The sequence below is a fragment of the Canis aureus genome, chromosome 8, assembly GCF_053574225.1.
Source record: "Canis aureus isolate CA01 chromosome 8, VMU_Caureus_v.1.0, whole genome shotgun sequence".
NCBI classification, from domain to species: domain Eukaryota; kingdom Metazoa; phylum Chordata; class Mammalia; order Carnivora; family Canidae; genus Canis; species Canis aureus.
In genome coordinates this window covers 15,058,830-15,086,429 of record NC_135618.1, presented here as the reverse complement: position 1 = coordinate 15,086,429, position 27,600 = coordinate 15,058,830, and the positions used below count along the sequence as shown (strand labels likewise).

Below are 27,600 nucleotides of genomic sequence, written 5' to 3'. Positions count from 1 at the left end.
AACCGCTGAGCCACCTGGGCTGCCCCAACATGAGATATTCTATAAGACAACTTTTTTTTGATTCTTCCAAAAATTCTTATCATCGGGGGGAAAGAGTAGGAAGAAGTATCGTAGATTGAAAGAGACATAGGAAAAAAAAAAAAGAGAGAGAGACATAGGAGACATAACAACCAAATACAGTACATGAACCTTGATTGACCCTTGGCTTGATCAAAACAGCTAAACATTTTGGGGACAATTGGAGAATTCCAGATGAGCTACATATTACATGATATGATATGCGATATTAGGAAATTAATATTAAATTTCTTAGATGTGATAATGACATTGTAGTGATACACAAGAAAATTATTGGTTTCAGCTCAGGTCATGACCTCAGGATGATAAGATCAAGCTCCACGTCAGACTCCGCACTGAAAACTGAACATGGAGCCTGCTTAGGATTCTCTCTCTCCCTCTGCCCCCCACCCCTTTTCCCCCTTTTGTGTGTGCTCTCTCTCTCTCTTAAAAGAACAACAACAACAACAACAACAAAACAATTTGGCAACATTTTTATGTCTCTGCTCCTTTTATGCCTCTGCCCCTTGCCTCCATCCCCATCACCACTCTCCTACTACAAGTCCTTATCATCTCTTTCCTGGACTATTGCGGTGGCTTCCTAAGTAGTTGCCATATTCAGTTTAAATCCCCTCCAAGCCATCTGCCAAAGATTACCTCCTGAAACTCAGCTCTTACCATTTTCCTACCCTGCTTCCCCCTCCCTCTCCCCCATATGGTAAAGTCTGAAAACACTTTGGCAAGCAAGGCCCCAAACTTGTCACACAATATTCTCATTCAATGCTTTCTCCTGCCACCTCATAGCCTGTGCTCTCCCAGGGGTCACAACCACAAATGCCTGTGGGGAGGGCTGTGAAGAAAACAATAGGGGGTATGGGGTTTGGAGTGGACTGGGGAGAAGGATCTGCCTCTAAAGGGGGTGGCTATTATTCAAGATCAGTTGAATGTGGGCCCAGTGTTGCTAAAACTTTACATTTCCTTTTTTAAAAGATTTTATTTATTTGAGAGAGAGAGAGCACATGAGCAGGGGAAGGGGCAGAGGGAGAGGAAGAAGCATACTCCCCACTGGGTAAGGAGCCCCATGCGGGACTCCATCCCAGGACACTGAGATCATGACCTGAGCCAAAGGCAGATGCTTAACCGAGTGAGCTACACAGGTGCTCCTATATCTTTGCATTTCCAGTAAGTCAAAAATAAAGGTTTTTATATGAATTCTCCTCATTTTAAACACTAACAAGTAATTTTTAAACAAACACTCTTCAGGCTGAAAAAAAAAATTGTGGGCTGCAGTGGGTGACTCCTCCATGAGTGAATGTTTATTTTTTTCATACTGACCTCTGTGTCATTCTTCCAGTACTCCAGAATGTTCTCCATCCTTTTCTCTCAAAATCCTGTGAATCCTCAAAACCCAGTAAGCCAGGCCATTCACCTTCCCTTACTCCCCCAGGCAGAGCCAGTGCTCCCTCTTTAGAGTGCCTCACCATTTGTACAAACCTCCATTCTAGGATTTTTTTTTATAATTTTTTTAATTTTTATTTATTTATGATAGTCACAGAGAGAGAGAGAGAGAGAGAGAGGCAGAGACATAGGCAGAGGGAGAAGCAGGCTCCATGCACCAGGAGCCCGATGTGGGATTTGATCCCGGGTCTCCAGGATCGCGCCCTGGGCCAAAGGCAGGCGCCAAACCGCTGTGCCACCCAGGGATCCCCCATTCTAGGATTTGTAATGGAATTACATGTTTAGTTGTCTGTCTTCTCCTGATGGTTCTGAACCCTCGTGATTAAAAGCCGCATTTTACTTACTGTCTCCCCAGTGCTGTTCCTGGAGTCCAATATATTTCAGCATTTGATGAGCATCTGTCGATTGAATTACAACCTGTTAAAAGTAATGCTGTAGAAGAAATTTTGACATGGCTTCTATGGCACCCAGTTGGAATTGTACTTAAGAATGTCAATAAACCAGGGATACCTGGGTGGCTCAGTCAGTTAGGTGTCTGCCTTTGGCTCAGGTCATGATCCCAGGGTCCCCTGCATCAGCCTCCCTGCTTAGTGGGGAACCTGCTTCTCCCTCTCCATCTGCCGGTCTCCCTGCTCATGTGCTTGCTCTCTCTCTCTCTCTCTCTCTCTCTGTCAAATAAATAAAATCTTTATAAGCTTGGATTTGGAGTCAGACTGATCAGGATTTTAGGTAAATTTCTAATACTTGTAGTTCTATGTAACATTAGGCAAGTTACCATGTCCAACAGCCATGTTTTTTTTTAATCCAGAAAATGGGGATGATGATCACTATTATAATCCTGTTCTGGGGGGAGTCAATGATTCCTGTAGAGCATTAGCACGGTGCCTGGAACATTCTAAGCACTCTGTAAAGGTTGACAATTATGGTTATATTTGCTTGTAATGTGCTTGGTTGTGTAAGTATGATTTGAGGTTTGGATGATGGTTTCTTTGGCTCTTCTGTAACACTGTGGTGATTTAGGATAGGGTGACCCAGATTTACCCTAGCCAGGGACTATTGTCAAGGTATCATCCTTTGTTTTCTTTAATTTTACCTGTCAGCTCTATTAAATTATAGAAAGGACTTTGAGACCATTGACCTTGTCATCTACTTTTGTCACATAGAAGATCCAGTATCTGGCAGCAGAGAGCATTATCTCATAAAATAAATTAACATTTTTATCTCATAAATACACACTTATTTCATGGAATTATAGAACCATCATTACTTACTTAGGTTACAACAGCTCCCAGTGTGTCTTGGGATCTTGTACTCTGGCCACCTTCCAATCAGGTCCCACACAGAACCAAAGTGATCTTGTAACACTAGGATCACAGAATGTCATTCTGTTTTGAATTTCCCAGAGTTTCCCACTGTACTTAGAATAAAATGCAAACTCCTTACCATAGCTTTGAAAGCACTACCTCACCTGGGCTGGATTGTCTATCTGACCTCGTTTCCTGTCATTCACACTGCATAGGTCATTGCATTCCTATAAATTTGCTGTCCTCCTGCCTGGGCTGCCTTTTCCCTAGATCTTCATGTCATTCATCCCTCATATCACTTTCTCAGAGATCTTCCTTCACCTCCCTATCCAATATTTTTCCTCTCATTAGTTTCTATCCCATTATCCTACTTTATTTTCTTCAGATTACTAGTATTTACTAGTAACTGGTATTTACTGTATTTACTAGTATTTACTAGCATTTACTGTATTTACTAGTAACTGGTATTACTAGTAATATTTTATTTACTGTATTTACTAGTAACTGGTATTATTTGTTTATTCGAAACTCCATGAGATCAGGCATTTTATCTATCTTCTATTCTTATCACTGGGAACAGAGCCTGGTATATTTCATGTTCTCCATATATATTTGTCAAATCGATTGGTGAAATTTATACACAAAGCACATCTATAGAGTTCAGTAGATTTCAACTTTTTAAAACAGAAGACTCTTATTCAAACATAATATTTGGCTTTAAATTATTAATTTGTGTGTTTGTTCAGATCTTTTTTGCTGATTTCTTCACAAGCAATTGGAGTCTTCACACATAACAGGTTCTTAGCAAATACTTAGCAATTTAACAAATCTTTATTCAACAAGAGCTACCACCAGGGGGAAATCTGCCCTCTGACCAGTAGCTGTAGATGGTGAGAAAATCTGGTTGGAGAAGAAACAGACCCGAACTCAGGAGACAAGGGCAGGCAGGAGGCACTGAATGTTCTGGAAGCACAGCTCCTCCAGGACTTCCCCACAGCTCTGCAGAGAGAGGCAGTAGGAAGCAAAAGAGGCAAGGCCATCATTTGGAGCACCTGGAAGCAGCAAGACAGGGTTCTTTAATGCCAGCCTGGGCTGCAGAGAAAAGCTGTTTGGCCTGGAGCTGCCCTGGGCCAGTGGCTGAAAACACTGAAGAGATGGCAGTAGGGGTGGCAGTAGCAATGGTAGTACCAAAAGAACAACATCCCAGAGAAGTCCTGACATGTAAAGCCTCCTCCCCCCAGGATTAAGCCATGAGGGATTGGGAAGGAGGCAATGAGTGCAGTGACAAGCAAGTAGCAGTGTAGAGGGCATTTGATGCTTCGCCCTCTCCTGGGTGACAGGAAGGGATTTGGGGACTTGGAATTCCAGCAGTTGAGCATGTGTGATCTGGGTCAAAACTATCAGTTTCGTTGTTGTTTAGGTTTTATTTCTCTTTCGGTATCATTTCCAGGGATTAAACAAATGTATGCAGAGATGACAGAGATGTTGGAATTCACACCCAAGGACTTCAAAACAGTTCTTATAAATGTGTTTGAGAATTTATAAGAAAAAAGGACTCAGATGAGTAGAGGAAAGATCTCACTAGAGAACTGGAAATAATAAAAGAAACCCAATTAGAAACTCTAGACCTTAAAAATAAAATACCTGGAATGAAAAAAAATCACTAGATGAGCTTAACAGTAAATTGCATTCTACAGAAGAGAAAAAATAGTGAACTTGAAGACAGGGTTATATAAACTATCTAAACTGAAGCACACATAGAGCAAAAAGGCTAGAAAAAAAAATGAACAGTCTCACTGAATTGTAGTGTAAATGAGGTGGCCTGACATCTTGTGAAACTGGAGTCCCAGAAGAAGAGGAGAGGGTGATTGGGATAATATATATATATATATTTCAAGAAAAAAAGCTGGAAAAAATACAAATTTGATGACAGATATTAACACATGAGTTTTATAAGCTCAATGAACTACAAGCAGGATAAAAATGATGAAAACCACTTCCAGGCACATCATAGTCAAATATCTGAAAACAGGGACTGAAGAGAAACATCTTAATAGTGGACAAAAGGAAAAAACTCATTCTGCACAAGACCTATGGGAGCAATAATCTGACTGCCCTACATGCTAGAAGACAATGTGATAACATTGTTAAAATGCTGAAAGAAAGAAAACCTGTTAACCTGAAATTAGAAACCCGGTGAAAAGATCCTTCGAAATAAAGGGAATAAGAAGAGAGAGCAAGAGCAAGAAAGAAAGAAGGGAGAGAGGGAGGGAGAAAGGAAGAAAGAAAGAAAGAAAAAGAAAAACATTGCCAAATAAAAGCTGAGAGAATTTGTCAATAGTAGACATGTACTTTAAGAAATGTTAATGTCTTCAGGGTGAAGGGAGTGATACCAGATGGAAACTCAGATCAACATGAAAAATGAAGAGTCCTGGAAATGGTAGATATGTGGATCAATAGAAATTTGTTTTTCCTTGCTTATTATTGAATGAGTGTCACTCTTAATTGTAGAGCCGAGTTCTTGGTAGACACTGCAGTTTTCTGGGAATCAGGAAATCTGGGGTCTGGTCCATTTCTGTGACCTTAAATAAATGCCTTAATCTCTTATCTTGGTTGGATCATGCACCAAGTAGAATTCCAATATTTGATATTTTTCTCTTTTAGGTAAGCATTCAATAAATGTTTCCTTTTATCATTGCCTCAAAAGAGCTATCTACCCATTGCTTCTCAAATTTAGCACGCATCAAATGAATCACCTGGGAATCTTGTTAAATTCAACTGCAATAGTAAAGTCATTGCGGGGTTACCTGGGTGGGTCAGTGGTTGAGCATCTGCCTTCAGCCCAGGTTGTGATCCTGGGGTCCTGGGATCGAGTCCCTGTTTCTCCCTCTGCCTGTGTCTCTGCCTCTCTCTGCATGTCTCTCATGAATAAATAAATATAATCTTTTAAAAAAATACAGTCATTGTGGTATTGGCAAAAGGACATAAAAATAGGTCAACAATATAGAGTAGAAATATATTCTTTTTTCCTCTTTTACTTCTAACCTATTATTCTTTACATTATACCTAATATCCAAGCAGCTCTCTTTTAAACTGTACATCTCTATGACAATAGAGATGTTTATATACATCTGTCTTATAAACTAATTCTTATCTTTATATTCAGTTTTATAATCTCTGTCTTTTAATTGCAGTGGCTAATTTAATTACATCTAAATATCATTATTGATGTTGAGTTTTACATCTACTTTCTTACTATTTGTTTTCTTCCATCTGTTTGTTTTGTCCTATCTGGTTTTGTTTTGTTTTGTTTTTAATTCATTTGTTTCTCCTTTCCTTCCTCCTTTTGGATTTGTTGAGAATTTTTTTTTTTAAGATTTATTTAGGGACACCTGGATGGCTCAGTGGTTGAACATCTGCCTTCAGCTCAGGGTGTGATCCCGGGGTCCTGGGATTGAGTCCTGCATTGGGCTCCCCGCAGGAAGCCTGCTTCTCCCTCTGCCTGTGTCTCTGTCTCTCTCTCTGTGTCTCTCATGAATAAATAAATAAATAAATCTTTAAAAAAAAGATTTATTTATTTTAGAGTGAGTGAATGAACACAGGGGAAAGGGACAAAAGGAGAGGGAGAGGGAGAGAATCACAAGCAGACACCTTGCTGAGCAGGGAGCCTGACATAGGGCTCGATCCCACAACCCTGAGATCATGACGTGAGCCTAAATCAAGAGTTAGATGTTTAACTGACTGAGCCACCCAGGTGCCCTGAGAATTTTTAAGTACTCTATTTTATCTCCTCTGTTGGCTTAAAAGCTGTACCTCTTTTATTTTTTTATCTGATCTAGGGATTGCAACATGCGGAGTCTACTATGATTTCATATTCTATCACTACCCATGTAGAATAAAAAACTTACTAAAGTATATTTCTTATTCCCCAACTTTGCACTATAGTTATCATATGTCATACTTCCTCATATGTTAAAAGCCCCACAACTGTTAACTTTTTTTGCTTTAAATAGCCAATTATCTTTTAAAGAAATTAAATAACGTCGATATTAGAGCAGTCCTGAAAAATGTCCTAAGTTTACTCTCTGTTTGCTGTATTTTACTAATGCCATGTGTGAAGTCCTTTATAGCCTCTACCTGCTGGGTTAGGTGAAGCAGTCCTTCAGCAGAATCACCTCTGCTGGCCCAGTGGCTATTCCTCAGAATTTCTTCACAATTCACACTAGAAAAACAGGAGAGCAGGATGCCTAAAAGGAGGCTGAATGCTGGCCAGGGGATTGGGAGAATAAAGCCCTTTTAAATCTGTATTTTAAAATCTCATTAAGCTTCACTTTTTATGAAGTATAATTTGAAGAGATAGATTTGTTTTCAGAAAGCAAGTTATGAGGCATTTGGGGGTTAGTTACCCAGAGGGATGCTGAAAATTTTGAATTGTCAGTAATTCCAGAAAGCAAAATGCAAATACTAAAGAGTAATCTGTAATTGAAAACCCTAGACAAAGGAAGGACCTTTGCTTCCTCCCAGGGTCATCTTGTATGGGAGTAAGGAGGTTTGAAGAAAATGTGTCATTGGTGATTTAATAATATTTGACTTGGGAGTTTAAATTTTTGTAATTTTAATTTTTCTTACATAGAAAACAGAGATTGCCTTAAATCTGCTGGTGACATATTTGGGTTAAAATTGCTATGAACAACATTCTATACGCTTCCTAATCCCCTCAGTAGTTGCAATGATTGTGCCTCTCCATTAAAATATATGTTTGCATTGTACTTTAAATTTATATTTCCTTTGGACATTCTCAGGTTTTGTAGGAATTGAAAGCTTGTCAAAGGTTTCTCTATGATGGGAATAGAAACCTTGCTAATATCTGAATCACACTGAGCATAAAAAAAAAAATGGGGGCCATCTTCACATTCAGTACCCTTTCCTGGCATAGAATGACAGAGTATTGGTATGAAAAGGACTGCTTTTTTTTTTTTTTTTTTTTTTTTTATTCAAAGTGTTATAAGTATCATAGTCCTTCATCTTTGGAAGTACTGTGGCTTTCAGGGTCACTGGCTGTGTGTCATATTCCCATGGAGAGCAGATTTCATCGACTGTGGTTATTTTTTGCATTCTCGGTATTGTTCATGGCTGTTTTACCTCATGAATGGTATTACACTTTCATTTTAAAAAGGCCCTCATGTTTGTGATTACTGTGGTCAAGTTATTGGATCTGTGGCTGGCCTTGCAGCTGTCCACCGGCTTGAGCTCGCAGGAAAGTGGACATAGTTGTCAGTGTCATGATGCTATTCTGTTTGGTGAAACACAATTTCCAAACTGATGGTTATCCAAAAAACTTCTGATATAAGAATTATTATTTTTTTGTTTTGAATTCATGAAGCAGAAATACAGACTGTGAATAATGACTGTGAGTAGCCTTCTGTGAGGAATGTCCTCATTGTTAGCACCTGCAGGAAGGAAGATAGCATGTGCCATACTAGTTTTATAATATTAGTATTTGCACAGAATGATGGCAGGAAGACAAACTGGGTTTTATCCCTTACTGGTTATTGTTGGTTGATTATACTCCTGTGAGGGCTTATGATACTAGATGAAACCACGTGAAATTGCTGTTTGCATAGGTGATTGTATGGCTCTAGGAAACAAGAAATATTTTAATTAGTTTTCTCAACATCATTGTGAGTCTGCCACAAATATTTTATATTAATACATATATTTGAAAATTGAAATTTGAAAGGCAAAATTCATTTGTTCTCACCCTGGTTGTGTTTTTACTCTTTATCATTGCCTTCTTGTCTTGAGGAAATGAAGATTCTATATACAGAAAATCTGACATTTGTCATTCTGTAGCCCCTTGAGAGGTAAAACAAGTAAAAATATGAATATTACCTACTCAGTCATGGGTTAAAGGCATCTTTGGATCCTTCTAACAATAATTTAAACTTGCAGCAGCAGTTCCTTTGTGAATGTTTATGAATTCCTTTTTCTATAGAGAAGACAATTTCATCTTGGGAATATATTGCAAGTATTGAAATGTCTTTCCCCTCCCCCTGCTTCATATTTCTCCATTTGCAGTTTCATCTGTAGAAAGAAAAAAAAGGGAGCTCTGATAGCTTCTGCTGAGACTTTTCAGTAGAAAATGCATCATAAAAGAAGAAAGAAACAGCTATTTTGAAGGCCGAGTTTCTGAAATTACGCGTAGGCAAGTTAAATTTCAGATGTCATCCCTGAGAGCCGAAAGTAAACACAGTTGATTTAATCATGCTAATCAAAATGTATTTGCATTCAAGTGTTCTTATGTATCAGTACTTCTGGCTGGATTTAAATTATATTGACAGAAAACACCCATTTCCTCACATTTTCAAATACCAAGCAGGTTGTAGAACCTGGTCTACAGCATGGTTGTTTTTGGAAAAAAAATGTAATTCAGCCAAGGCTGATCTTGTTTTTCCTTTATTCTTTAAGCCAGAAGCAATTACTTTTCATTTCAGGATTAAGCGGCTGTACCATTGCCATTCGTCGCCGGGGTTCCTGGTTTCAGCATGTCTCGTTGGTTCTAAGCCAGCCCGGGGTGTTCAGGTAGCAAGCAGCTGTAGCTGGGAGTGCCTCTCCGGCCTGCATTCCTTGGCTACGAATTTTGCAGCCCTGTTTATCTGATGAAGACCTCCCCACAGAGAGTTGCTCATGACACTGTCACACAGGCCTTAATGAATGATATGGAAAGATAGTGAATATTTTTCCTCCAGGAATGCCAACCAACCCCGAATGCCAACCAGTCCCTGCACTTTGGCCACTCACTGCAAAAGCCTGGTGCTGAGATCTGATGAGACCTGTCCCACATAAATCACATCCTACCGGGATGCCTGCAAGTCCTCTCGCTGAGGCTGTCACCCAAGCCTGTTCAGAGAATCCTTAACGATTTCGTCTGCACAGACGTTGATTCTCATTTCTCTGCACTAATTATTTACTTCAGTTTATGCTTTCAATCTGTAAGTATTATCGCCATCTTCAGCACGCAAAGACCTGTCTTCCTTCTCTTGAAACCATGACTTCACTTGAGATAACTTGGAGTGGCTTTAGAGCATGACTTTCTCACTATTTCGTGTGTCTTCATTTTGCCTTCCCAAACCAGACGGTAAATTCCTTGAAAGAGGAGACCTGAAAATTGGTAATACTTTATATAGACAGAAAGTACCACCAACAACATTTGGACAAAAAGACTGTTGTTGTTCTTAGTAATCGAGAAAATTTGCCTTAATGTGTTCAGAAGACTCTAGATCATTTGCTCTAACATATGTCTCTTCTCCTTTCCCCTGCCTGCCCTCTGCTGGAACTGCTAATGAGCAATAAGAGGGTAAAAGCAGGACGCTGTGTGGGAAACAGGAAAATAGGGACTTGTCTGATTGAAAAGCAAGTTGGGTAACCATGATTTGTGAGTTCACAACCTAGATCTTTGAAGCTCCTCGTTATTTGCCCTTGGATAACTAGCAGTCTCATTACAAGACACCTTATGGGTTCTGCTGTGCTTGGGGATGTGACTCTACCTACTGGCATGAGATGGACCAAATGACCTTGTGTGTCTTCTACTCTTCTATGCTTCTTCCATCTCTCTCTTGCAAACTTCCAATAGATGGCACATACCTAAGCCAGAGAGTGCCCAAACATGAATGCCCTCCTGTTTACCAATCCCTCAAAACCTTCACCACCCTCAGGTGTAACAGACATTTTCAAGGATCTGGCAAGATTACCAGTTTGGTAATGCAATGCAGAAGGTAAGTTTGAAACTCTAGACTGGTTTCCTGTTTCAAAGGACAGCAGGATATGACAGCTGCTGAGGCAGCCCATTTGCCCTTGGAGAGGAGAAGCAAGAGTGTCTGATCTCTAGATGACCTCTCCTTCCTGCTGGCTCAGGGATGGTGTGAGCAGTCCCACTGCCCCTCCTGCTCTTGGTCTGATGGCTACATCTTATGAAAACAGGGAGGAAAAACATGATTTTTGCTTTTGTTTTATTATTAAAAGAGGCATTCTCTGGAGAGGCAGGATCCATTAGCTGAACCCATTTCAATATCTATGGTTAATTAATTTAGGCAGCTTTAATGTGCTTTTATTATGTAGCCTTTAAAAGCAATTCTGGTAAATGTCCATCCCATAAATAGTAGCACTACTTTATATGTATGATATCCTTTTTGGAAAGGTGAGTCTGAATTATTATCCAGATATTAATTTGCACACAACACTGTCCAGACAATGCAAAAAATGCTTCCTCATAGTTTGGACATTGTTTGATACCTTTTGAAATGGGAAAAACTGTCAGATATGACACTCCATGTTTTAGGTCAGTTAATAAGTTGCCTCCCAAAGCATAACTTTGAAAATCAGTTTTCTACAATAACTGAATAATTGACTTCCCCATATAATTCTGTAAATTAAACACTAGACTTTGAAGTACTAGAAGAAATAGCACAGTTAGCCAATAAACCTTTCTTATATAACGATAGTGTTTTAATTTATTGTATGCATTAGTGTTTATTCATGGCTAAGATTTCATCAATCAGTTTCCCATTTAAAAAAAGATGTCCCTGAAAAACAACAGTGGAGAAATGCTGAGTTCCAAAAACAATGTTGTAAAAGGCAGCAGGCTTAGCATTTTGGGCACATGTTTAACTCAATTATTATAGTCAATACTCATCTGGCTCCAAGTATAAACCCATGTTTTTTAAGGATCTACCTTATGAACTGACTTTCTTGTAATGTTAGGGTTTAAATAAGAAATTATTTAAATTTCGGGATGCCTGGGTGGCTCAGTGGTCTAGTGCTGCCTGCCTTCAGCCCAGGTCCTGATCCTAGAGTCCTGGGATCAAATCCCACATCTGGCTCCATGCATCAAGCCTGATTCTCCCTCTGCCTATGTCTCTCTCTCTCTCTTTCTCTCTGTGTCTCTCATGAATAAATAAATAAAATATTTTTAAAAATTAAAAAAATGAAATTATTTAAATTTCATTATTTAAGAGGTGTGTTGTATTTGTTCAAAATTATAACAATGTCTGATATTATTTTATTTTTTGATATTCTAAAATATTTATTTTGCTGCTTTGATGGGCTTCTACACTGCTTTAGGTTTTTAATTTTGTTTACAGTGGTACATTTCAATAGTTGGCTTCAGATTAAATGAATACTAGTATTTTTATTGATATTTTTATTAATTAGTTCTTTCTGAAAATACTTTGACTGAAAATTACTCCACAATAGAACACTTAAGGATCACTAGCACGATAAATATTACTTTTAAATCATTTATTCATCTCATTCATTCAACAAAATTGTATTAACACATAACAGGACTGACTTGTCTTTACATAGGATAGGCATAGGATAGGAACCCATAATATTTTTAGGGACCTGTGTAAATGTTTTAATTTCTTTAAAGTCAGAAGGAGAAAAAAAGAAATTTTAGGTCAAAGAAAATGTTTAAATATATAATACTAATGTATTCATCTTTTTACTAACATGATCATAAAATATAATTTTTAATATTTTTTATAGCAGAAGAGGTCCATGTAGGCTAAAGTTCCCAGAACCCCTGAAAGTCATAATGCAACCTATGCCAAATTTCACCTATACTAGATTCTAGAGATAAGAGGATGAGTAAGACACAATTTTTATGCCCAGAGCAGTCACAGCCTAATGAAGGAAATGGACATAAAACAGTTCACAATGTGGTTTCCTTGAAGTTGTTTGAAATAGTAGTAATAGCTTGAGGAACACAGGTGTTTTACTACAAAAAGTCATTGTTTGAAATAGTTATAGCTTGAGGAACACAAATGTTTTACTCCAAAAGGTCACTTAGCACATAGACCTGGTCTTAACCTTCTTTCAGTTAAATTTACACAAAATAGGATTTGCATATACTTTAATGATACATAGCATGACTGCACATTTGTTCATTTTAAATACCACTGATATTGCCATCCAGATCTGTAAGTGCAAATGCTCTCATTTTACAAGGAACTTCATTAACAGGGCCACAAAGAAATGCTGGGTCCTCCATATTGCTGGTTCAATGAAGAAAATTAGAAATGTCTCCCAAGCTTAGCAAAGCTTACTTATGTCTTTTGGAATTGTACTGAGGCTTCAGAAATGGAACAGAATCTTGGCTGCACTTTCTCTTTTCATATAATTTCTCGTTTATATGAGATTCATCATTTAGTTTTTCAGTTACTGTTTCTAATGTCATAATTGGGGTAGCCAGAATGTTCTAAACCTAAATCTTCCTCACTAATATTTGGGCCCACTTCCACATTTTTTGTTGTCAGTTGGAGAACGATTTTTGATTACTTTTTATTTTTAGAGCAATTTTACCTGCATTATCTGATTATATACACAAAAGCTTTTTGAATAAGAATGGTGTCATAGGACCTTGGAAAGAGCACAGGCTCAGACAAATCTGGATGTGAATCAGAATTCCATCACTCAAGCTGTATGACCTTGGTCAATTCATTTAAGCTCATTGCATCTCAGCTTCCCCATCTATAAAATGGCAATCATTATGCACGTGTTACAAAGTTGCTATAGAACTAAAATAATGCATATTAAGCATTAGGCCAGAACTTAGAATATAGTAGGTTCTAAATAAGTAGATGCTACTATTATTTGCCATAATTAGGAATTAGGAAACTGATACACAGTCATATTGGTCAGCTTTGAGGGGCTGGAGCTCCCGGTTATTACTGGAAAATTACAGCCTTACTTTTGATCAAGCCTCACTGAGAAAGAGATTGTAGGCAAAAAAATAAAATAAAATAAAATAAATAAAAATAAAAAACCAGCACAAAAGCAAAAGGCACAGAAAAATCAGTAATACTGAAGCAACCAGATAATCAATATGTATTTATTGAGCACCTTGTAAGTATAAGGTTTTTGTGCATAAGTTGGGAGTACTTTGGGTTGCAAATAGCAAAATCCCAACTTGCTGGCATGAAAAGAATTTATTGGCTGATGTAACTCAAACACAGGATGTAGGAAACTGGTCCTGGAGATGTCTGGATTCAGTTATCAGGAACACTTTTAGGACTTACACTCTTCATTTCTGACTTGTGTTTCTGATTCTGTTTACAGATAGCTTTCTCCATGCCATGGGGAGCATGGCTCCTAGTAACTTTGGTCTCTCATCCTATTCTAGCAGCTCTTCTACCAGCAAAGAAAGAGGATTTCTTCCCTTTTGGCTCCAGCCTGAAAACCATCCCAAGGATGACTTGCGTTGCATCAACAGAGGTTCCATACTCCATCTCAAAGCAAACACCAAGCCAGGAAGATAGGTAATATCCCAGGGTATTAGCTCATAGAATACAAACTTGAATTTATTTCTTAACATACATGTCTTTTAATGGAGAAAGTTAAAACCACTTGGGTACTGTCTCAGAAAAAGCAGAACTCTCTAAAGAAGGTGCCTGGAGGCTGGACCACAAACTGACATCCCGTTGTTTGAAAAAGTCCTGGGGGAATGCATTATTCTAACAGCTTGCTTAATGTTTTGCTTCCTGTGGAGTGGGCTGGAGGTGGAAACTCAAAGCCGACTTCTACATTGAGTTCTAGAGTAGAAGAACTTCTCTTAAAATCTCTGCTGATGTTATTTGAAACATTGAACTGTTGGGGCGCCTCGGTGACTCAGTCCATTAAATATCTGACTCTTGATTTCAGCTCAGGTCATGATCTTGGGTCCTGGAATTGAGACTTGTGTCAGGCTCTGTGCTTATCAGAGTCTGCTTAAAGATTCTCTCCCTCTGCCCCTCCCCCTACTCTCTCTCTTTCTCTCCCTCCCTCTCTCTAACTCTCTCCTCCTCAAATAAATAAATCGTTTAAAAAAAAAAAAAAAAAAAAAGACATTGAACTGTCCATTCATGGTTCCAGTACCTCAGTGTCCTCTCATTGTTACATTCATGGGAGGACATGGTATTATATTTGAGATCTGGGGAGCTCGTGACTGGGTGTGGATGCAGTGTTTTGGCTTTTTATGCCAGCATCAGCATTTCCCCACTCATCTCATATTTCTCCAGTCAGTTGGGCCCTCCATGCAAGGTTATCTTGATTACTTTAGGTCTTTTTGGTCATAAATCTTTCTTAACTTTTTACCTCAAAATGTTGTCTCTTACCCACTTAGGTTTTCTTTTTTCTGTCTCAAAATTAGAGGTATCCCTACCTTTTGCCAGCACAAAATTCTTCCCTCTTTCACTTCCCTTAGAAACTAACTGCATCTGCTGCTTCAGCTTCTATTCACATCTTGGATTACCCCTCTGCTGCATCTTTCTCCACATTTCTCCTATGGGACTATCCCTCGAGATATCAGCAAAAGAGAGAATGTATGTGGAAGCACTCTATGGCTTTAAAGTGGAATATAAGTTTGGAATAACATTGTATCCTGTCTTTCTTCTTCACCATCCTCTCAAAAAAGTACCAGTGTAGTGCAATTTTGGGGTTTACTTTCACTATTCAACTCATTACTTAACATCCTAAAATCTGATGTCTCCTAATGTATGTTGAGGGGCCCATGTCTTTGTTGACCCTTCTGCCAGCATGTGACACATTTGCCTTTGCCTCCTCTTTTGATGTCTGTAACTCACTGCCTTGGTCCACCTTTGCCTTCTCTGACTACTCTCTCCTTTAATGCCCATCTGTTTCCTTCTACCTCTGAGTGTGAGTGGTCTCCATCATTCTGTCCTTGCTCCTTCTCGCCCCGCCCCCACCCGTCTTGTTCTCATAAATACTTCTTAAAACAAATCCTGAATCTCTCTCTTCCCCTCAACCTGTTAAATGCCCTCTGATAATTTTAATCTACTTATCTCACTAGCCCCCAAACATAAGGTATATAAAATAAACTCTCACCCTATCCTAGATATCTTCCACTCTATCTCAGCCAACAGTGTTACTTTTCTACCCAGTCACCTGGACTTGAAACCTTGGTTCCCTCTTTGATTTCTTGCTCTCTTTCCCTGAATCCATGTGAAGCCATATTTTAAGAGAACACATTTTTCTATTCACCCACCTTCATTATGTCTCTCCCTCCTTCTTTCTCTTTCTTCAGGCAGCGATAGTTCAGGCTGCTGGAATAGCAATCTATTATTTTGCTTTCAGTAAGGTTGTCCAGAAGTATTTTGTGGCTATACTTTTTTTCTCTTCCTCATTCTTGATTCTTTCCCTTTCCTGAATTAAATAACCATTCAAACTTTATTCATAGAGATCACTAAATCTTCTTCTACAAATGCCTTTCTCAAAACCTAAGTACACGCATGTTTAGAACGGCATGTTAGGTAACAGGTGTTAAGTTGACTGCTGTCTATAAGCGTTGACATGAAAAAGTACATTTCATAGCTATGTGTTTTATTAATATAATTTGCATCTTCAAATCAGAAACTTCATATTAGGATAACATTTCAACCGTATCTGACTTAGAAAGCCAATGTTTTGAGGATCTAATGATGGGCTAATGAATGTGCATTCAACATATTGCTTAAGTTTTGATACATTTACAGCAATCATCAGCACCTAATTCCAGTTTATGTGTAAACTCATCAGAAACATCACCTCAGTCTCTAGGACTCGTGTCTTCTAACTTTATTTTTGCAGATCCTGTTAATTAAGAATGATTAAGGACAGCTTTATTTTTCCCAGTTTCAACATTAAAGATGTATGTTGTAGCAGTAGCATACTGTGCAGCTATAAAAAAAAAACAAAAAACAAGAGAAGCTCTTTATGTGTTTATATGGAAAGAGCTCTGTTGTAAACCGAATGTTTGTATCCTCCCCCAAATTCATAGTTGAAGCCTTAACCACCAATGTTGTGGTATCTGGGGCGGGTGGGGGGAGGGGTAATTAGGGTTAGATGAGGTCATGAAGGTGGGTGGGATCACTGCTCTTATAATAAGAGACACTGGAAGACTTGTTATCTCTTTCTGCCTAGTGAGGACACAGTGAGAAGGTGGCCATCTGCAAGCCAGGAGGAGAAATCTCTCCAGAACCTAACCATGGCTGGCACCCTGACCTCAGCTTTCCAGTCTCCAGAAATGTGAGAAAATAAATTTCTGTTGTTTAAGCTACCTAATCTATGGGGTTTTGTTATGGCAGCCCAAGCTGATTAATACAATCTCCAAGATTTATTTTTAGGTAGGGAAAAAAAAGGGTGCCAAAATAGCATACTGTTGGGGTTGGGAAAAAAAAAAAAAGGAAGAGTCTATACTTGTACTGACTTGTATATACATTCTAAAACTCCTAGGGATAAATGAGAAACTAGTAATGTTGGTTACTTGTTCAGGGGGTATGGGAGATTGGCAGATAGAGGGCAGGGGTGGTAGAAAGGAGATATTGCAGTATATCTTTCTATATTTCTTGATGCTTGAACTATGTGAATGTGCCACTTCAAACAAGTAAATAAATAAAATTTATTAAAAAAATAATAAAGCCATTTGGAAAAACAAGATTATATTGAAATAAGGAAAATATTGATTATATTAAAAGAAAATTGCTGATTAGCAGAATAGTTATGAAAGAAGTTGGCATTTAAAGATGAAGGAATATGAGCAGTTATATTAGATCGCTTTCTTGGTCAGTTATTTAATAATTGCTGTGACTATGTAGACAGTTACGATTGTCCTTAAATGAACTTCTGATCATTTTCTTGCTTTTAACTTCCATTAAGGATTTCTTTTCCATTGGTCGTCTGGCCTATCTCTTATTCCCATCAACTCTTTTTAAAAAAAAATTTTTTTTAAAGATTTTATTTATTTATTCATGAGAGACACAGAGAGAGAGAGAGAGAGAGAGAGAGAGAGAGAGAGAGGCAGAGACACAGGCAGAGGGAGAAGCAGGCTCCATGCAGGGAGCCCAACATGGGACTCGATCCTGGGTCTCCAGGATCAGGCCCTGGGCTGGAGGCAGCGCTAAACTGCTGAGCCATCCGGCTGCCCTCTTTTTTTTTTTTTTTTGAAGTAAGCTCTGCACCTAGCATGGGACTTGAACTCATGACCCTTATATCAAGAGTCATATGCTACATCGACTGCATCAGCCAGCCACCCTCTCCCCTCCATCAGTTTATTTTGAGCCGTTTTGTCATGACCCCAAAGTGCCTTTGTTTCTGTCCCCACATTTTTATAAATGTCATCTCCGGGCAGCCCGGGTGGCTCAGAGGTTTGGCGCCACCTTCGGCCTGGGGCGTGACCCTGGAGACCCAGGATCCAGTCCCGCATCAGGCTCCATGCATGGAGCCTGTTTCTCCCTCTGCCTGTGTCTCTGCCTCTCTCAATCCGTGTTTCTCATGAATAAATAAATAAAATATAAATAAATAAATAAATAAATAAATAAATAAATAAATAAATAAATGTCATTTCCATTGCCTGGACTACCCTTCTATTTGTTCCTTTTGATGAAGCTCCCCCAAATGGAGGGGAGTGTTTTTCCTGACAACACTCTAAATTTTTGAACAGCTCTGATATTCTCTATGCACTTTTTACCTCTTGTCAAATTCAAAAAATTCAGGGCCACACAACATATTCATTTTACATCCCCAATGCTGGCATCCAATAGGCACACTTGATGGTTGAATGAATGAATAAATATACACTCTGGCTGAAATGTTAAAGACAAAGATACCATAGTAGTCCATAATATAATTCTAGCCAATGCTCAGGGAAAATGCTTCACAGGAGGGTTTGAACTCTCTGCAATGCAATTGTGTTATTCAAGTCGTGATTTCCTTATAAGAGCTGAATTGTATCAGGACAATTTCAGTGTATGTGTGGCCAAAGCAAGTGCAGAATTCTGTCAGGACGATTCTCCATGAGCCTTTTGATTTGGGGAGGAAGGTTTCAATTTTGTAGATGTTTTGTGTGTGTTTTGAAAACTCTGTTGAGCATCCCCATACTAAGGCATCTCTTTGAGGATCTTCTCTGTTTAAGAGCATTTTATTTCTAATATTTTAAAGTATAGATGACAGCTCTCAATCTAGTGGATTTTATCCTTATCTCCAGAAAACCACATTTTTTATGCTTCGTGGTAAAGTAAGTTGTGTATCTATAGAAATCACCCTGTTTAAGTGAGCCTTTGGCTGGAACCTCAGATCTATGTTTGCTTGCCAAAGAGCAAAAAGGAAAGCAGGGTGATTTCTGTCACTTCATAGTAGATACCTTTTTCTTTTTTTTATTTTTATTTTTATTTATTTATGATAGTCACAGAGAGAGAGAGAGAGAGAGAGGCAGAGACACAGGCAGAGGGAGAAGCAGGCTCCATGCACCGGGAGCCCGACGTGGGATTCGATCCCGGGTCTCCAGGATCGCGCCCTGGGCCAAAGGCAGGCGCTAAACCACTGCGCCACCCAGGGATCCCCTAGATACCTTTTTCATGCATCTGTCTCAGAGGTGTTCTTTTAAAATATTGTAAAATGTGCAGAAAACAAATCATTAATATTTTCTAGCTGAAAGAATTCACTTGCCACTTTTCGGAGGGTTTCGGCTATGTCAATAAGGCACTAGGGAGACAGATATTAGAATGAGGCCCATTATCTTTTGTTAATTCAGTTTGCCCTGAACAAAGTAGATGAAATAAATGCTTGAACTCCAACTATTCAGACGTGCTTGTATAAACATGGCCTCATGATAATTTGTCTTCAAAGTTCATTGACTTTAACTGTCTTACTGATGCTGTGAAAATGTGTCCACTTGTATATCTAACGTATTAGTGTTTATTTTCTATAGTATCTTGAGATCTAATGGACAGCATGATGAGTGTAGTTAATAAAACTGTATTGTATACTGGAAATTTGCTAAGACAGTAGATTTCCGGTGTTCTTCACAGAAAAGAAAATATGTTTGGAGATGGCTATGTCATTAATCAGGTTAACTGTAATAATTATTTTGCCATGTATATGTGTATCAAACATCATGTTGTAACCTTTGATTATATACAATCATTATTTAAAAAAAAAAAAGATTTGCAATAATTGAATGCAGAAGCTATGAGAATCCAGCTGTCCTCCATTTTGCAAAAATGTAAAATAATGCCACTCAGTACATATTTCTCATTTTGGAGACTATGGTTATTTTTTTCATAAGAAATATATTATTTGTCTTCACCTAAAAAAAATCCAAAACATTTTCTATAGTAATGAGCACCTTCAAAGCCTCAGTTCAATATACATTTGAGCACAATCCTTATACTTGTCTCAGTATAAATAGCACATTTGTTCTTAGTGACATGTGGCTAACGGCAAAACTTAAATCCAACAGAATTTCCCAGACCTTAGTTCTGATGTCGTTTCTTGCAAGGTTTGAATATAAAAATGACAGGAATGTAGAATATTTCTCCTACCCCAGAATTTTAGTATTTTGCAGTCACCAAATGTGCAAAATCTCCAGATTTTCCCTCCTCCAGGAAAGAGTGTCTCAATTAAATAATTAATTAAGCCCTTTAAAAAAACCAGCAGTTCCCTGTGGGTTGCTTTTATAATTGCCTCTACATTCAACAACTAAAGGTCTACCTAAATTAATTGTCTCACTTGTTCTCAACATAACATTTTACCTAATTCTTGCAGTTGTTTATTGTATAGCTCATGTGTCTTTCTCTGTTTGTTGTCATCAGCTGTTCAAAATCATAAGGCCCCAGAAGCTATGACCTAAGTATCCTTAATTTATTTTCTGTGGGGCCTGAACAGCATTATATGATACTAAACAGGTAATAATTATTTTTAGTGTGATGCTGATGAAGACAGGAATCTAGAGTAGGCTGATAAAATGTGAATTTAACATGAAAACAGAAACTTACTGAAGCTCCAGTGCTATTTATAGCACACAGTAGTCTATCAGCTACTGAAAGCAGTGATGAGAATGTTCAAATAGCCAACTCCCAATAGTTCATAGGGCACGTGTGTCCCTTAAATTGCTCACCTGCTTTCACCCTACAGCCATGTTTCTGTTTTTGTGACTCCAGCCAGAGGCTGAGAAGGTGCACATGAGGTCAAATAAGCGACTTTTCTAATACTGATACTTCTAGTAATAAGGTTCCTCAGAGAGAAGGTGGTTAATGATCGCTAAATCATTATTGTGAGAGATTATTGTAGAATTTAGATCTTGATGGTCAACTTGCATTAATAAATCACATTCATTGAGTGCATGGTTGGTAGAAACATGGAAAAATTCTTTTTTCTGGCAGAAGCTCTGTAGGGCAAGTCTGACTGTGGAAGATCTTAAATCCACAGGAGAAAATCAAATGGCTCATCTTGATGAACTAGCAGTGCTTGGAGGAGCAAGCCTTAAGTAGAACTGAGGAATTTAACCTTTGTTCTAGTCCTCCCTTTTGTCAGCAAGAAAACTGTCAAGGTTGATTTCAAATGAATCATCCTTGGCATTTTTTCCCCCTAAAACCGCTTATCTGTCACTTCATAGAAATTGCTACTTGTCCTCAGTGTTATGAGTACTAGCTCAGACATTGTGGACAATTGATTATACCACAGAAGTTGAAGGAAAAAAAAATATATATATATAATAATTATATATATATATACATATAATATTAAATAAATAAATAAAATTTCCCTTGAACTGGCTATGTATCAATAAACTCAGCAGTTTTAGAGTTAAGGTCTGAAACCATAGCCATTTTGTCACTTAGCCACCAGTGTTCTCCAAGAAAGATTAGGAAATGTTTGGCTTAGAGACAATCCTTAAAAAATACTGAAAAATGCATTTTTGCCAGCTGTATTAATATTACTTTTACTTAGAACATCACATTTCTTCACATTTTTAAAATGTTTGTAAGGTGTGCTTATGATAACATTTTTTCCACCTTTCAAGAAAACCCAGACCCTTAAGCACATGTGTCTTTAAGACGCAGACTTGGAGGGACACTTGGGTGGCTCAGTGGTTGAGCGTCTGCCTTTGGCCCAGGTCATGATCCTGGGGTCCTGGGATCAAGTCCCACATGAGGCTCCTCACAGGGAGCCTACTTCTCCCTCTGCCTGTGTCTCCACGTCTCTCTGTGTCTCTCATGAATAAATAAATAAAATCTTAAAAAAAAAAAAGACACAGACTTGGAGCATTTTCGCTCCTGAAGTCAGTTCGACCTACCGAGGGAAGTGTTGAACTATCTGTAATGGTTTCATTCTCCCATGCTTCTGAAGATGTAGCTGTTTTGTCATGTGATTCTCTTTCATCTTTTAATTGCTTGCAGTCCTTCTTTTGAGAACAGACAATGTGCTTTTTGAATTTAATTGAATAGCCGCTCTAGAATAATGTGACAAGGAAATGTCATATTCTTAGATTCCAGTATGTGTTAAGATGGGTATAGTCATTTCTGGAAATTTCCATATCAGATCTATGTTAACTCTTCCAGGAAATGTGACTAGGGCAGCCCAACAGGACTCTTCCCCAAGCAGAGGCGAACAGATGGAAGCTAGAAGCACCATTTTCATCCTGGCAGGATTAAGACAGGACCTAGCAAACTGAACTAGCAATATTCAGTTTTCTGGTGTTTTGATGATATTCACATGGGCTTCTCCAGAATGCCTGTTCCCATATACCATGTAGATCTAACACTGCCTGTTTTTTTTTTTTTTTTTTAAGATTTTATTTATTTATTCATGAGAGACACATCGAGAGAGAGGCAGAGACACAGGCAGAGGGAGAAGCAGGCTCCATGCAGGGAGCCTGACATGGGACTCGGTCCCAGGACTCCAGGATCAGGCCCTGGGCCAAAGGCAGGCGCTAAACCGCTGAGCCACCCAGGGACCCCCAAACACTGCCTGTTTTGATTTGGGGCCAAACCTACTCTGCTTTCAGACTATGTAAAAATTGTAGTAATACTCAATAAGCAATTAATGGTGCAAACAGTACTCATGGTATTATTAGAGTTCAGCAAATTTGTTTAATTTAATTAGGCATTTAATTTCCTTCTGGTGTTTTTTATAAAACAAGAGGAAGGAAAAATAATCTCAGTTATTAACTACTTTAAGCTATTCAGTTACTACCTCTTGGGCTGTAGCAAACCATGAATCTTTTAAAAGCAAAACAATTTAAAGTACAGTAAAAATTATGCTTAAATTTTCAAAAGGCAATGGAAATATAATTCTTTTTAAAAGGCATATTACTTTCACCATATTTCTTAGAATAAATATTATAAAGCAGTATAAAATTATATAGAATACAGTATTATAGAGAAATATATATCCTGAAGACTATACCCCAAAATGTTAGCCCATTCTTCATCAGCTAATATTCATCCGTGTTTCCTGACAATGCCTAGCCTTTTCTCCTGATCTCTTCCTTACCAGTGACCATTTCTGATGAGCATCAAAATATTACAAGGCATACAATGTTACAAAGCTCAAGAAACATTAACAAGTTGAAGGAAGGCTACAACTGAAAGGATAATTAATCCCTAAAATTAATTAGAATGTCAGAAAGAGTTCTTGGCAAGTTAATTAGAGTCGAAACTTCTTTCTTTTCTTCTTAAAGATGCATAAAAGTGTGATTCTTTTTTTTCTATATATTTGTATCCCCTTTCCTCCTAAAATGATGTAGCTATCACAGAATGCCCACAGGGTGGAAAAAATGCTTTCCAAGGTAATCTTCCTGCTTTTGTTTTTCTTTCTGTATTTTTGAAAAAAAAAAAAATCTTTCTTTAAAGGCTTTTCTAATTGTTTTCCACTTTTGAGTTGGCAGATGACATAGTTAATTAATTTTTTCTCAGTTATAATGAATACACTAAAAGCAATTCAAGAACTGAATGGAGAATTGAAGCCCATATGTTAGGATATAAAGCATAAAATATACCCCAGGCTAGTAAATTATTGATAATCTGTGCAGCATTTTATATTGATGCATATATTGATTTGCTGGGATGTTTAAATAAATTATCAGGAAAATTTAATAAGTAGCTACATGTATGACCTGTATGAACACAAATTCCCATTTTTCTCTGGGTTTCACATAGAAGGCGAAATATATATATATTTATATAATGGAGATAGTAGTGTGAATCACAAATCACATTTAAGAATTAGATAATCTTGGCATGCGTCATTCTTAATTTACATTCAAACTATACTCATGTGTGTGATACCACCAGGATGTATATTTTCTGCAGATAATGTTTCCTTAAGGTAATTTTTCATGCAGATTTCTCTGCGTCCAGGTGACTCTCATGTAAGATATTATTAGGATTGTAGGGGATGCCTTTCTAGTTATAAAAGGCTGTAAAAGAGGCCTGAAGGCAGGTGACAAATCATTGGCAAACTCCCCATTATTGGGGAAATATACTTGGTGGAGCCCTTACCTTGTATGAGGCTCTCAGCTGGGCAGTGACACTCAATTTTGTCACTTTTAAAATAAGTTAACAGGGACACGTGGGTGGCTCAGTGGTTGAACGTCTGCCTTCAGCTCAGGTTGTGATCCCAGGATCCTGGGATCGAGTCCCACATCAGGCTTCTCTCCCTCTGCCTATGTATCTGTCTCTCTCTCTGTGTCTCTCATGAATAAATAAATAAAATATTTTTTTAAAAAATGAGTTAACAATATCACCCATATCCCAGCTGTAGTACATGGATTTCTCTCTCTTTTTTTTTAAAGATTGTGTGGCTGAATAATGATGGACACTCTTTCCATCAAGAGGTAGTGTCTGTTTCTTCTCTCTTGATCTGACCAGACCTATGACAGCTTTGGCCAATGCAGGATGCCAGAAATGATGCCATGCTAGTTCCATGTGTAGCTCTTAAATAGCCCAGCAGCCTCCACTTCTCCCCTCTAGAAAGCCAACCATCAGTTAAGAAGTGAGTCTACTTTGAGACCACCATTCTGTGAGAAGCCCAAGCCACAGGGAGAGGCCTTGGAGGAAGAGACTCAGAAGACAGAGAGGCCAGGGAACACTGAGGTATTGGCGATGTAGAGAGAGAACCTTCTTGGAAGTAAATCTTGCAGCTCCAACTGCCCCAACCAAGTCCACATGGATCAGACATGAGCCACCTAGACAAGTCTTTGCCAAATTTCTGACTTACAAACCATTGGCAAAATAAAACAATTGTTTTAAGCCTCTATGTTTCAGGGCAGTTTGTTATACAGCAATAGATAACTGGAACGAAGAGTAAGAAAAATAAATTCATGATGATGAAGAGCTGAAGAAAGATGATTCAGAGGAGAAAATATGTAAAGGGTGAAATAAGGAAATGTATAACAAGCACCTCAGAAGCAAGAGTTCAGGTAATAGAAATGATGAGGCTTTCTCCATAAAAACCACTAGAAGTTTGCCAGTTACCCACTGATGCATAGTGCAGGTCTCAATTTAAAGGACCCTCTACTATAATTTTATAATGGTGCTGGCAAGAAAAAAAGTGCAGGGAGATAATCTGACACCATTTTTTACATGATTTTATTTATTTATTTATTTATTTATTTATTTATTTATTTATTTATTTATTTATTTTTAAAGAGTTTATTTATTCATGAAAGACACATGGAGAGAGAGGCAGAGACATAGGCAGAGGGAGAAGCATGCTCCTTGCAAGGAGCCTGATGTGGGACTTGATCCTGGATCCTGGGATCATGCTCTGAGCTGAAGGCAGACACTCAACCACTGAACCACTCAGGCCCCTCTACGTGATTTTATTTATGAGTTGTCCCTTGGGATCCCTGGGTGGCACAGCGGTTTGGCGCCTGCCTTTGGCCCAGGGCGTGATCCTGGAGACCCGGGATTGAATCCCACATCGGGCTCCCGGTGCATAGAGCCTGCTTCTCCCTCTGCCTATGTCTCTGCCTCTCTCTCTCTCTGTGTGACTATCATGAATAAATAAATAAAATCTTTTAAAAAAAAAAAAAAGGGGTTGTCCCTTACATTGTCAAGCATATAGAATATACATAACCTAAATTTATTTAAAATGCAATCAAGTTTTTAACCAATATTCAATACAAGATGGTTCCCGTTTGTCAGGGGAAGTTGGGGAACAATTTGTTGTAATGAGATTTGGCCCTAGAATGGGTTTGTAAAAGTTTTACCCGACCATGAAGGGAATGAAAAAAAAGAAAAGGAGTAAATTTCATTGAAAGCCTGTTATTGTCAGGTTTTGCATATTTTCTTCTTCCTCTTCTTCTCCTTCCCCTCCTTGTTCTTCATCATCATCATCATCATCATCATCACAGAAGTGATAACATTTGTTGAGTATGAGTGATAACATATGTTGAGTACTCTAACTGTATGCTATAAAGCTTATTTACATGGATCATCTCAATCTTTGTAACACCCTAAGGTAGACATCATATTCATTTTACAAATGAAAAACTCGAAGCTCTGTGTATCAAGTTGATTGATCAGGATTGTTCGGAAGCCAGGATTTGACCAAAGGACTATTTGAATACTGACTAAACCAGTGAGGAGGACAGGGTACACATGTGCCATATTTGTTTAAGATAATTTTATTTAATCCTCTTCATACCCATCTAAGGTCAATATTACTATTCCTCTTTTGCATACAAGGGCATTAGGGTCAGAAAGGTTAGGCAAATTGAACAAGATCACACACCTGTGACAGAGCCAGGATTCAAATCCAAACCATGAACTCTACTACTGCACAGCAATTAACAGGCATTTGGAACAATAGAATCATAGACTCTTGGCCTGGTATATCCTCTTCTAAGAACCAAAAACCATTCTTATGAAGGTGGGCTGATGAGAGGCCAGAAACGAGTATGCTATCCATTGATTTATTAAGCCATTCTCTCAACACCTGAATTGACAATTCAGCAATAAAAAGATGTCTGTCTGCCAAGAGCTTCTCAACTGGCAAGTAGTACAGCACTGTGTTGGGAGTGAAAATAGATACAGGTCCACCACATCCAGCTTAGGGGGCTCAAGGAAGTCTTCTTAGAAGGAGTAATGCTTTCACTGAGTCTTAAAGGAGGCCTAGGAGTTACCCGAGTAGGGATGGGATCAAGCACATTCCAGGTGATAGAACATCATGTGTAGAGGCCCACATAAGACAAAGGATGGGGAAGTGACCAGAATGAGGATGTGAGAGGGTGTCTTGCAGACCATGAGAAGACATTTGGACTACATTCTTAGTGTACAAGAAGCCGCTGGAGGATTTAAGCAAGGGAGTGGCATGGCTAGATTTATAATTTAGAAATACCACTCTGGATAAGAGGACTGTTGCAATAATCCAGGAGACCGATAATTATATTCTGGACTAGGTGGAGTATTTGGAGAGATATGGATAGATTTGAGCCATTTTAGGAAGATTATCTATCAGAACATAATGATTGATTAAATGCTGAGGCAAAGGAGAAAGCTAAGCTAAAGAGAATATTCAGATTACTAACCTGAGCAGCTCTCTGAGTGAATGGAAGAGGAGAAGGATTCTGGGGGGAACATGATGTGTTCCTGTGGGCATGTTGAATTTTGAGTTTTTGTGGGACAGCCAAACAGAGATGTCTTCCTAGGCGATTCCGATGCTCAGGGGAGATTGCAGGACCAGAAATGAAGGTCTGGGCATTGCGGGCATTGAGAAGGTATTTGAGTCATGGACCTAGATTAGTCCACCCACAGCAGAGAACAGGAAAAGTTGGAGGAAAAGAGAATGAGGCTAGACAACTCTGGGAAACACTAACATTTAAAAGCAGTAGGACATGGGGCACCTGAGGGACTCCGCATTGGTTGTGTCTGCCTTTGGATCAGATCATGATCCGGGGGTTCTGGGATGGAGCCCCATGTTGGGCTCCCCAGTCAGAGGGGAGTCTTTTTGTTCCTCTCCCTCT

At 38.5% G+C, this 27,600-nt stretch overlaps 1 protein-coding gene across 10 annotated transcripts in view; it reads left to right on the top strand.

Moving 5' to 3' along the window:
- LOC144318365 (uncharacterized) overlaps positions 1 to 27,600 on the top strand; it is a 97,755-nt gene that overhangs the window by 65,788 nt on the left and 4,367 nt on the right. For 8 of the 10 annotated variants that reach the window (XR_013384230.1, XR_013384229.1, XR_013384228.1 and 5 more), the window contains 2 exons: positions 14,002 to 14,137; positions 16,776 to 16,880. Coding sequence is in view for 1 of the 10 variants with exons in the window: in XM_077905282.1 (XP_077761408.1) it covers positions 14,002 to 14,137; positions 16,776 to 16,880 (241 nt within the window). In the remaining 9 variants the exon portion in view is untranslated. The remainder of the gene's footprint in view (positions 1 to 14,001; positions 14,138 to 16,775; positions 16,881 to 27,600) is intronic. The other 2 variants (XR_013384231.1, XR_013384236.1) reach the window with 1 other exon arrangement.